We start from the raw sequence: 12496 nt of genomic DNA, 5'->3' as shown, positions 1-12496 counted from the left end.
TTATTCCCTTTAGCTCTCCTCCTTATCTAAAAAGTCTATAGCTAGTCTTATCTTGAACAGCCATTCCTACTCTCAGTCTCCATCTTCACTTGCTGTTTTCCTCCCTCTGACAAGAAAGACCCACTCAGGTGCATGGTGTGTTTGCATCTGGCCTACACTGTGTCTGCATAGTACATGGATGGCAGCACCTGCTATTCTGAAGCAGCAGATGGTAAGACAAATCATCATTTACATAGAAGCCTCTGTAATTGTAAGAATCTGACAGGCTTATTAAGGAACCAGTCATCGTGCAACAAAGTTACTTTGAAAGACCTGTAGAGATTCCACAATTGCCAGAGAAGAGCATGGTTGCAAAGGCCAGCAGTCAAGTACTACATCTTCCAGATGGATGTTGTGAAATGTTATTGCAAGAGAAAATCAGGGGGCACAAGTATGGGAGTGTTTTCAGTTTTGCAATTCAAGAATACTACTGACGTGACTCTGATGAGTTATTTGGAATAAACAGTCTGTCTCTTCAGGGTTGTGTGATGCAGTTTACAAAGATTTTAAAATTTAATTCCTGGGCTGCTGTTGGTCTTTAGTGTTAAAAGGATCCTACTATGTTATGAATGGGGAGGTGGGAGGTAAGCCAGGACCTTCTTGCAACTAGTTACAACATTGGCCATCAGTCTGGAGAGTCACTGTCATGTGTTTTTGCTGCTGCTGCTGCTTATCCAAATTCTTCAGGAATCACAGTGGCGTAAAGAACCAGGTCCATGTCTGTAATTTGGTTGACAGGACTTTATTGTACTAGTGTGCGCAACTGTCAAGCGCTTATTCTATTTTAAAACTATAGAGTATTTTTAGGAGTGAATTATATTCTCCCTTGGGTATCCCATTCTGCACTTCCAGAACTGAACTTGTAAGGAATTACTTAGCCTATAAACTCCTGTGAGACAGAAACTGTATAGAAGTCCTTTACACCACAGACAGGCAGCATTAGGAGCTAAGTAAGTGTTTTGGAACTGATGATGAAATTCCTGTGCTTTTCTATAAATTATGGTCACCGTGAATCCCCCCACATATTTAATAATCGAAGCTCTATTTTTCTCAAAAAATCAAGTTTTAATAAGTTTATTTCTTGGGCTGAGGATGTGGCTCAGTGGTAGAGTTCTTGCCTTGCATGCACAAGGCCCTGGCTTCTATCCCCAGCACCACAAAAACAAACAAATAAAATGCAAGTCTAAGTGGACTTGTTTGTAACCAGTAAGTTTATTTCTTAGAACCTGCCGCTAGGCTTAGATTACTAAATTTTATTTTCTACCAATTATCACTCAGTTCTTTTTTATTCTTTACAAGGTGTTTTTTGTTTGTTTGTTTTGTTTTGTTTGTGAGACAGGTTCTTACTGTGTAGCTCAGATTGGTCTGGAACACTTGATCCTCCTGCCTTATCCTCCCAGAGTCCTAGGATTACAAGTAGGCACCACCATACTCAGCTTACACTTCTCTAACTTTTATTCTGCCTGAAGTATATAATTTTGTACTCTGTCAAATCGAGTTGTACTGGAGCAGTATTTCCAGCACATTCCTATCAAATATGTAGTATAGGAACAGTAACACACTGGAGTGGTAACCCAAGTAGCTCTTCAAAAGTTTTTTAAATTGCAATTGTACTCTTAAAATTCGGCCAAATTGAGCATTCTAGTCATTGCCTAACTACAAATCTAAATGTAGTCTAAAATATTTTTAATTAGTCTTTTCTGGAGTGGAGATAATTTTGTACTCTGTCTTCCTAATTTCAGAAAATTAGATTAGGTGAACTGGACCCATTCAGGAGGAACTTTATGCAGGCACTTTCTCTTTTGTTCTGGGAATCACAGTATTTAAAGGACTCAGTCTTGTATGCGGTATGAAGAACAATAACTTTTATTTTGAAATTCATTTTTGTATCCACTATCTTACAGGCTATATTAGTAAATGCTGGGAAGAGAGAAGCAGAAATGCTATCAAAGATGGCCCTAGTCATCTATCCTATTCTAAATGGGCTGATCAGTTGTCTCATGAGGAAGACTAAAAGGATCTCTGATTATCTTGGTCTTTCAGTGCTACTGTCTCCAAGAACTTTTCTGGGGGAAGAGAGTGACCTATGATGCCTTTTCTCACCAGCACTGCAATTTATGTCACATATATAACTTAGAATTGTAGCTCACTCCTTCTCCCCATAACCAGCCACCTTCTGTACCACCTGTCCCCTTTGTTTTCACTGCAGATACTATTGGGCATGGACAGCTGTGGAGGACAGCTCTGATTTTGCTTTGCAGCTGTTGATGAGAAAGTTGTGCCTAAGGAAGAAGGCTGCTGAATAACTTAGCCTTGGGGCTGTCTGCTCATCATAAAAGCAGTAGTTAGTTTATGGCATTGGGGATTTTACCCTTTGTTGTGACTTCTATATTGTTTCTTGGGGAAAAATAATTCCTTTATAAGGTCTGATCCTGTGACCAAGTCAGCACATCTCCCAGTGATAGAGCCACTTCCTTCTCATTTTGTCCTACATGAGTCTTGAAATGAAAGCACCCAAACCTCCAGGCTTTGTTTCTTTGTTTTGCAATTTCTCCTTTTATTCATCATACCTATGATGAAAAAATCAAGAAGGGTGTGTTGGTTTGGTTTGGTTTTTTTGTTTGTTTTTGTTTTTGTTTTTGTTTTGATATCTGGAATGGAACTTGAACTTGTGTCTGCGTAGTTGCCAGGCAGGCGCAGTGCCACTGAGCTATATTTCAAGCCCTTGGTTTGGTTTTTGAGGCAGAGTCTCTCTGTATAATCCAGGATGTCCTTAAATTTGCAATCTGCCTGCCTCAGCTTTCCAAATCCTGGGATTACAAGCATGTACTACCACACCTGGTTTTCAAGAGAGAATTTTTGAGGTAAGGTGATTTCAGCCAGTGATTTTGTGATTCCTGCTGCTGGGCCTGATGTAGATTTGTCCTCATCAAATATATGCCCTGTTTTTCAGTCCTGACCTGATTCATAAAAGCTTTCTTAAAGTGTCTTATCATCACACACTTTGCTAATTGTTTCTCCTTCCTCTCTGTCTTGCTCCACATGTACATGTGTATCGGCATACGTACATACATGCAAACATGCGTACTTAATGACTAATAAAAAGGTGACTTGTTACAATGGAAACCTAAGGGATAGAGGACTAAGTTAACCTTAGATTCCTAACTCACAGGTGTAGTCAGTATAGTGTTTGATAAGAGCACAACTCTTTTCCCATGAAAATATGGCTGCCTGTTTTTTAACCTAACACTAACACCACAAGAAAGGAGCTTCTTGTTAACAGTACAAAACCCAGCTCTTCTCTTTCTGACTGCATAATGCAGATTTTCTTTGTAAAATGTTTTGAATGTCAAAATACCCACACTCAAGCCAGGAGAGGTGGTACACACCTATAATCCCAGTACTTGGGAGGCTGAGGTAAGAGGCTCACCACAAGTTCAAGGCCAGCCTGGGCTACATAATTCAGAGCCACCTTGAGCTACACAAAGAGACCCTATCTCAAAAAAAAAAAAAAAAGGTAATTATATAGTAAAATAAAAAATAACTACACCCAGAGCAAATAGGTACTTCCAGAGGATGGACCACATGGACCACCTAGGATGCTTTAGAACTCCCAGATCCCAAAGAGGCAGGGGAGCATTAGAGATGGTATTGTTTAGCTTTCCCATCACTGGGGAAAAAAATACTTGATACTTGCATCTTAAAGAAATAGAGGTAATTTGGCTCAGTCCTAGAGAGTTCTGCAATGGTTACGTGGTTCCAAGGGAGAAATAGCATGGCAGAAAGCCCAGGTAGAGGAAAACTGCAACCCATGGCAGCCAGGAAGCAGGTTTGAATGAAAGAGTCAGAAGAAGAAATGTACCCACCAAGGGTATACCCTCAAGTGGCCCACCTCCTCCAACTGGCCTTCACCTCCTAACAGCACATTCAGCTAGGAACTCACCACTGATGTGTATAGAGCTCAGTGGTCCAGTTACTTTCCAAAAGTCCCACCTCTGAACACATGAGATGGCGGGGGGAGCGTATTTTAGACATAAACCAGAACAGAGATATATCATGCCAGGAGCATCAGGAAAGCGATAGGAAGACTACTAAATAAAGCATTTGTTTATTCCTTCTAGGTTGTATCCCTGAATAACATCTTCAGGGATTTAAGCAAAGTTATTTAAGAAACCATGGCTAGAGATATTAGAGATTTTTTTAAAAACTAAGACAAACATAGTTTACAAAAAGTTTCTAATTACATCTAGCCTGATTTATCCTCTTTTTCATCCTAGTGATATTGAAAACTGAATGACTATTTGCTTTTACTTTGATTTTTCCCACTAATTTATGACTATTTTAAACCCCAACCATAGGAATTCAGTCCCTGTTGAATACTCAGTACTCTTGGTTGACCCTGGACAACTCTAAATTATTCTTTGTTAGTCCTGCTCCAGAGTTCCTCTGGTTGGGGCCTTAGGCCACAACCCATTCCCTGGCAACTGCGGTGCCTACCTTGTTGACCAAGAATGTTCAATACTGAGTGATAGAGAGCCCACATCTGTTGCTGTTCCCTTAATGTGCTGATTCTGTAGTTACTAGAACAGAAATCACAGTATTCATGTGTAATTTATTCTTTCTAAAAGAATGACTTGCCTTTGTGGATGACAGCTGTCTTAATAAGACTTCGGCTAGCACATGTTTGGACTCATTCTCACCTGTGCCATATAGTACCTGTGCATGTTGGGCATGTGTCCAGGCCAGTGGTACAGGACAGAAGCCTACTTTCTACTTTTCAAAACTAGTTTTTAACATAATTCAAACAATCTTTTAAAAAAATATATATATAAGGCAGGCATGATGGCACACAATGTAATCACAGTACACTGTGATGCTGAAGCATGAGGATTGCAAGTTTGAGCACAGACTGGGCAACTTAACAACCTAGTGAGACCCTGTCTCAAAATAAAGGAGTTGGGTGTGGTGGCACATGCCTATAACCCCAGCCCTCCAGAAGGCTGAAGCAAGGATCTTAGCAAGACTCTGTCTCAAAAAGAAAGAGCAGTATAGGGTTGTAGCTCAGTGTGAAGGACTGATATACACACAAAGGCCTTGAGTTTCAGTCTTCAGTACTGAGAAAAAGTTAATGTTATAATTGTTAAAGTTACTCACTTGCGAGTCATATGAGGAGCACTGAGAATTTAGTGCTTGGGAATGGGAGCACTAGAGATACACTATGTCATGGTCTCTACCATATCACACCAACATTCCTATCTAGGAACTCATAGACTGTCATCTTTACTGTCACTTTGACTGTTATTATTCATTGCCTCTTCTTTTGGTTCCTTGTGTGCCCAACACTGCCATCCAGACAAAATCATTTCAGTTTTGTGATCGTGACCAGGGTTTCCTCTAGACTAGATCTGGCATTGAATATGCCAGAGCATGTGTTAGTATATACATAAATCTTCCAGCTTGTCCTTCCTTCATCTTAAAAATCTTGAATAAGATACCAGAACATTGATTTGATTCTTTGTCATTTTTTTTAATTTTCTGAGTTTTATTTAACTTCATTCCTATAAAAAAGCCCTTTTTATCATGCTTTTACAATTTCAGATGGATAGAGGTTTCTTGTTCTACATTTGTGTGTAACTGCTTCAATTCAGCCCTCTGTCTCCTCTTCTACCATGGCTGAGTTTATGAGAAAGCCCTGGACTGGGGACCATCCTGCCTCAGGAAAACCCTCTCCAGTTCTGAGAGCAAGTAGAAGAATATCAGTGACTTCAGACTGCTCTGGTATTAGCACTGGAATCATTTCCATACATGAAGTAGGGGAGCATTATGGTCATTTTTGATTGGATAGAGCATAGAGCTGATGAATTCTATCCCTAGCTCTGAAATGTGTGCTGGTCATAGCAGAGCACTTTCTTTAAATTCAGACCAGTCTCTGCGAAGTGGGTTGCTTGGATCTGGATGTTAGAAATCTCTGCATAAGACAAATTGTGGCTTTAGGGTCTTAGGAAAGAAAAAACAATTGCCATGAATCTTATTAATACTATTACTTTTTTTTAACCAGCAAAAACTGAGTAATTACTTTGGGCTAAGACAAACTGTTAGTAGCAAATAGGCAGTTAGTTGCTTGTAGGTGAGCATTGCATCTCCACTGTGAACATTTCTTTGACAAATATCACCTACACCTAGCAGGAATATTTATCTCTGTTCCAATGATATTTCCAGTGATGATGTACTATAACATCATAAGTATCAAGTCAGACTCATGGCCTTCATATTTATGTATGCCCTGTGTCTGAATTTTATCTGCCTAGTGGCACCCAGATATCAAATGAACCAATTCAGGCTTTACTTTTTACTTTAACTTTTTAACTTGGCTTATTAACTTTTTATTTTGAGCATTTAAAAACTCTCAGTTCTCTGTGAAAGTGGAGGACACAGCAGTGGGAAAGCACTAATACAACGTGATGTACAGTCATAGGTTTTATTATTTAACTTGCTTTTTAAAAAAAGTTCTTTAATCTCAGTATAGAAACACTGGTATTGGAGAATGGTATTTAATATGCCAACTTCCCCCTAGCCCCTCTTCTTTCCCTCCCTTCTTCCTCTTTTTCTTCAGTGCCATCTCACTGTGTTACCCAGGCTGGCCTCAAACATGTAGTCCTTCTGTCTTAGCCACCCAAGTAGCTGGGATTACAGGTATGCACCTCAGTGCCTAGCTTTAACAAACCAACTTTTTTATGCCTAGTTTTCCACCTCATTTAGTTATGTTTCCAAGAACTGCAATCCCCATTGATGTCTTCAAAGATATGGATCATTGTTATCTTCCTGAGAGAGAAGGGGAGAGCCACTATTGTATTTGCTTGTCTCCACAATTGGAATTTCTGAAGACATGTAATGGCATGTTCCCATGTTTATTGTTCTTGTTTGTGGTTTCAGAGGTGGTGGCACAGTGGTGCACACAGGGAGACTTACTGGCGGTTGCTGGAATGGAGCGGCAGACCCAGCTCAGTGAGCTCCCCAATGGACCCCTTCTGAAGAGTGCTATGGTGAAGTTCTATAATGTTAGAGGGGAGCACATCTTCACACTGGACACACTTGTGCAGGTAAGTACATTCTTAAACTCCACTATGTTGCTGCTGTGCACCTGGTTCTGGTATAAATACTCAGTTGATTATGCTCATTGTAATTACCTTTGACAAATTTTATTTGTCTTTTTTTTTTTTAACTTAAATTGTGGCGTATAAGCCAAGAGAAATAGAGAAGAGGGCAGATTTTGCCTTTTAACGAGAATCCTTTATTTCATTTTGCAGTAATATAAGTGGATAATAAATAAGCCAACTGAACTGGTGTTGATCAGCAGTCTGCAGAAAAAATCACTTTTAAAAGTAAACCCTAAATCTTTATTTACTTGTAAGGGAAAAAAAATAATTGTCACGAGCTGTTAGCTGAGACTCTTTGTAACAAAAGACAGATTAAAAGAGAAAAACACGATTAATAACATGTATACCTCTTGCATATTATGGGAAATAACGCAGGGAAATGGGTAAATCTTTAGATCTCCTAGACTTGTCTTAGACTTCAGACTCACATATTTTAGGTTTTCCCTCCCTAGCAACCATTTTACACTCTCTGTGAGTTTGACTTAACCATCTCATATCAGTATATAGACTGGCCTATTTCACATAGTATAGTGTCCTCATGATTTATTAATGTTGTAGCATGTGCCAGAATTCGTTCTTTTTTAAAGGCTGAATAATACTCCCTTTGTGTGAGTACAGAAAAATTTGTTTATCCTTCCATGCATTTATAGACATTTGAGTTGCTTCTAGCTTTTGGTTATTGTGAATAATGCTGTTCTGAACATGGCTGAATAAATACCTCTTTGAGAGCCTTCTTTTAATTCCTTTGGATGTGTATAGAATTCTGGATCATATGATAATTCCATCTTCAGTTTGTTTGATGACCTGTAATACTGTTTTCCACCGTGGCCCATTATTGTACATCTGCCAACACTGTACAAGGATTCCAGTTTGTGTCCTTGCCAACACTTGTTGATAGTAGCCATCTTATTGAGTGTGAGGTGATATCTTATTACAGTTCTGATTTGCATTTCCCTGATGATTAGTGTACTGAGCATCTTTTTACGTCTTTACTGGCCATTTGTATATCTATAGAAAAATGTCTGTTCAAGTAGTTTGTCCTTTTTTTGTCCATTTAATACATTATTTGTTATTGTTGTGGCTGAGTCACAGGATTTAAATATATCTTTGACAGTGTAATCTCTTTTGAGTAAATAAGCATGATTGTTCAAGCATCTAGCAAACATTTTGAAAGGCTACTATCTGGGTAGCACTGAGCTTTAATAAAGTTGTAATATTTAGGAACTGAACAAGGAAGACACCTTTCATGTCTTCTAGGGGGTTGGAAACCAGTTAAAGAAGACAGACAAATAATCATACATAAATGCTTTAGGTTTTAAAGTTGAACTGTATACTAGGTGTTATAATTTGCAAGAAAGGAGTTTTACTAAGACTAGCTTTTTATGGGTACTTTTCCAGCTCTACCCGGTCCCTCGTATCTCACTGAGCAGTTCTCAGGCAATTTCAACCATTCCTGCAACTTTAATTACTATCTCTATTAAGGTCTGGAGCCTAAGAAAGAGAACTGTAAAGACCCAACTCATTATTTCACACACCCATCTCATAAGCACACCAACATATTCAGTATCCTCAGGATACTCCCCTCCCAGATAGGTTCCTGTCAGCCTCATCATCCATCAGCTACTGCAGCCACAAACCAAGCCAGCCAGATTGTCCTGTCTTGCTTGCTCCCCTGACCATGAATCCCAGTGGATATTTTTACCTCCTCTCTAGATATTTTAGCATCTGCATCCTTTTTTGTGTATGAGCCAGTATCCTAGTTGAAGCTACCATCCTTTCACTTGCAGTATTGTTTATACCTTTCCTTTCTAAACTGTTCTTCACTTGATAGACAGTCTTTGTAAAATCATTAGTCAGATAAGTAGCTTCTTACTGAACTAAGGATAAAGTCGAGAGTCTCCTGCACCTTAAAGAGACCTCCACTAACTAGCTATCATCCTCTCTAGAATTAGCTCTTAACACTCCATCCTCCAACCCTGACATTCCTCATTCTTCTCCTCCTCTGTTGGTGTCCCCTATACTTCTGTGCTTCTGTCTGAACAGGTACATCACTGTTGCAGAGGGACGCCTATTGGGTTATGCTGACCCCATCGACCCATATCATTTTAGTTTTGGTGATGCTCATCAAACCTGTCGTTATTCCTTAAAAGTCTATCTTAAGCTAATTGAAAGCAGAGTCCTATCTGTGGTGCCTTCCACATAATAGGCATTCAGTAAATGAGGGTATCGTTGAATGAAAAAGCTACTTGAACAAACTTGCAGCCAACATGCAAAGTCCAGGGCTGCATCTATACTTGAATGTTTCTGCTGGTCGTAGAGCAATTTAAGTGTAGCATGAATTAAGAAAATACACATTTACTATTTTTTTGGACACCTGTGCACTCAGCAGAAGTAGTAATTATTTTCATTTGGAATAGGTACTGTTCTAGAACCCATTACCATCACTCCCTATTGCGGGGCTTCTCTTCAGCCCATCTGTCCTGCTTTGAGTTCCTTGTAAGTTTCCTCCCACAAACCTTGACTAGACCTTGCCTGTACTCTCTACTTTACCTTCCCCAGTCTCATCTAGTGCCTCCTCCTTTTTACAACCATGTACCAGCTCTTCTTTCTGTTGTGCTGTGCCTTGAATGTGTCATCCTGTATTCTTCCCCTGGCTGTTTGTTGGCACAGAATCTGCATTACTGGCCCTTCTTTAGTCTAGCTCCTCTTCATCCGTAGGTCCTAGCTCAGGTCTCACCTCCCAGGAAAGGTTCTCCCTGACGTGCTGTTTCTGTGATACTTTACTCTTTCACAGCAGTGCTGTGCTTTATTATACTATTTCTCTCTTAGTACTTAACAGATTTTGAAATTCTTTGTTATCTGCTTATTTCATCCCACTGGAACATAAAGGGCCTGAGTGAAGCAATCTCACATATCCTACCCACCATATTCTACTTCAGGTTCATAGAACCATGCCTGGCTCATGACAGAGTGTAAGGAAGCATCTGTTGAATGAATAACATCTTATTTCTGTGCTTTGCTTAGTGAGTTACGTGATTCTCAGGGATCAGTTAAATTGATTTTTTGCCATCTGTATTATCTCCTGCTTTCTTTAGTTACTGGTAATCATATCATGATTTCTTTGTTTAAAAAACTAATAGTAAGTTAACTTTGAGAAACAGAATATAGTTTGAGTGTAGCATAGGTTATACAAAAAGTGTCAATAGAAAGTAATACTACAAAAGTTCTTTAGGAACAAATGTGTCAGGTCTTCAATGCCTCCTAGTCTGTTCAGGCAACTATAGCAAAGTGACTTCGATAGGGTAATTTATAGATAATAGAAATTTATCTCTCACAGTTCTGAAGGCTGGGAGGTCCAAGCTCAAGACAGCAGTAGCTTCAGCCTTTAGTGAAGGTTCACTGTGTGGTCCATAGGTGAGTTCTTGTTGCTGTGTTTTCACATGGCTTAAGGGATAGACACGGGGCAGAGCCATCATGACTTAGTCACTTTCCAGTAGGCCTTGCCTCTTAATACTGCTGCATTTGGGGACTGGGCTTCAGTTTGCAAGGATACGTTGTGACAGTAGCATTGACCAGGTTTGTTTTTTTTTTTACTTCATTTGGTCTTCGGGGTTTTGCAGGGATGGCAGGTGGATACAGACAGACAGACAGGGAGGGAGGGAGAGGCTTTAGGAAGACTAATCTGACAACAGTATGCCACAGTCCTAACCAGACAGAATGAGAAAGGGAAAGTAGAATGGTGAGACTAGGGTGGCAGAGACAAGAAGCAGAGTGATATCATATATTTGGTTTCTTGACACATAGGAAGAGGAAGGTGCCAGTACCAGTGAAGGCAGACAGTTTCAGTTATAAGTCTAGCTAAATGTCTGGGTAGGAGTAATCAGAAGGTAGTTGGGAATGTGGGGCTGAAACTCACCAAGAGGCTGGGTTGAAGACAGAGGTTTCGAGTCATCTGCAGTGAGGCCATAGTTAGAGAAGTATAATTGGATTAAACACCAAAGGAATGAATAGGGAAAAATGGCAAATGAGGAAAGGGCCAGGCATAGAACTTGGATATCATTCAGCAAGCAGCAGAAGGGAGGAGGAGACAAGGGGAATGTGATAAGCCGTTAAAGGAAATATGTCAGCTAAGAGGATGACAGTTGAATACAGGCATGAGAAAATGGAATATGGAGGTGTCAAGATCAGGCAGTGGTCTCAATAGAATATTAGTGATGGAAATCACATTGTCAAGATTTGTTCAGTCGATCTTTACCAAGCTATCTGTGTACCAAGCATTATTCTAGGTGCTGGAGATATATATGCAACAGCTCAGATAAAGAATTAGCAACACAGAAGCTTGGGAAGAAGTTGAAGCAACAGATATAAACTAAACTGTAAACTAGTTTGCGGGGAAAGGGAAGAGAGTGTGATAATTTACAATGGAGAAATATGGCCATGTTTATAAGCAAATTATAAAGCTTTGAGGCAAAAAGAAATAAGGAAGTAGATGCATAGCACAGAGCAAGAGCAGGTGAAAAGTATGGGTTTGAGGACAAGGAGGTCAGTCTGGAGGAGATGTGTAGGAAGGAGAAATTGCAGAGCCAAAAGACTATCAAGGAAAGAAGAGGATGTAGGCATGTTATGGGACAACATATGTCTTTCTAATATACTAAGATACTCTGAAAAGCACAGTGTTGCGGGGAATATGATCCTAGAGTATTGAGATAATAAACTGAGCTGGACAGCATTTTTCAAAAGGAAATGATAAAAACGGAATGGGAAGTTGCAGTTGGATAGGAATTTCATATTATTATTTTAGAAGAGAAATGGATATAAGTGATGAAGTGAGCCCAGAGAAAAACTGGAGTTGAGTGGAGTTGAGTAGAGTTGAGGCCGTTAGTGTGAAGCCTGGGTGTTTGGCAGAATACGCATGCATATTAGCAGGCCCTGAGAATCTGAAATTTAAGGAGAGATTTATCCTGTGGCTCCACTGCTGCTGTATTGCCTAGAACATAGTAGGTTTTCTGTAAGTATTTGTTCAGTGTGTTAAGTGTGTCAGCTTAGGGTGTTCTTTAGTCTTTCTGTTGATTGTTTAAATCTGTAGGGTCCTGCTTTTTGTAATCAAATTTCATGTAATATTTTTGTGTGTAGCCTGACAGGGTATATCTTAGTTCATTTTCAGTTGCTATAACAAAATACTTGAGCCCAGTAATTTATAAAGAGTACAAGTTTATTTGATATACAGTTCTGAAAACTGGGAAGTCCCAGGGCATGTCATCCCCATCTCAGCATTTGGTGAGGGCGTTTTTGCAGCATTA

The 12496-nt window shown here is 39.6% G+C and overlaps 1 protein-coding gene across 3 annotated transcripts in view; it reads left to right on the top strand.

The window, feature by feature from the left end:
• Tulp4 (tubby like protein 4) overlaps nt 1-12496 on the top strand; it is a 186359-nt gene that overhangs the window by 128655 nt on the left and 45208 nt on the right. For all 3 annotated transcript variants that reach the window (XM_005390523.2, XM_005390522.2, XM_005390525.1), the window contains one exon: nt 6973-7139. In XM_005390523.2, coding sequence (XP_005390580.1) covers nt 6973-7139 — 167 coding nt within the window. The remainder of the gene's footprint in view (nt 1-6972; nt 7140-12496) is intronic.

Source organism: Chinchilla lanigera, unplaced genomic scaffold, assembly GCF_000276665.1.
Source record: "Chinchilla lanigera isolate Chin_1 unplaced genomic scaffold, ChiLan1.0 scaffold00038, whole genome shotgun sequence".
Lineage (NCBI taxonomy): Eukaryota > Metazoa > Chordata > Mammalia > Rodentia > Chinchillidae > Chinchilla > Chinchilla lanigera.
Note: the sequence above shows the minus strand (reverse complement) of the source record. Positions and strands in the feature narration are given on the sequence as shown.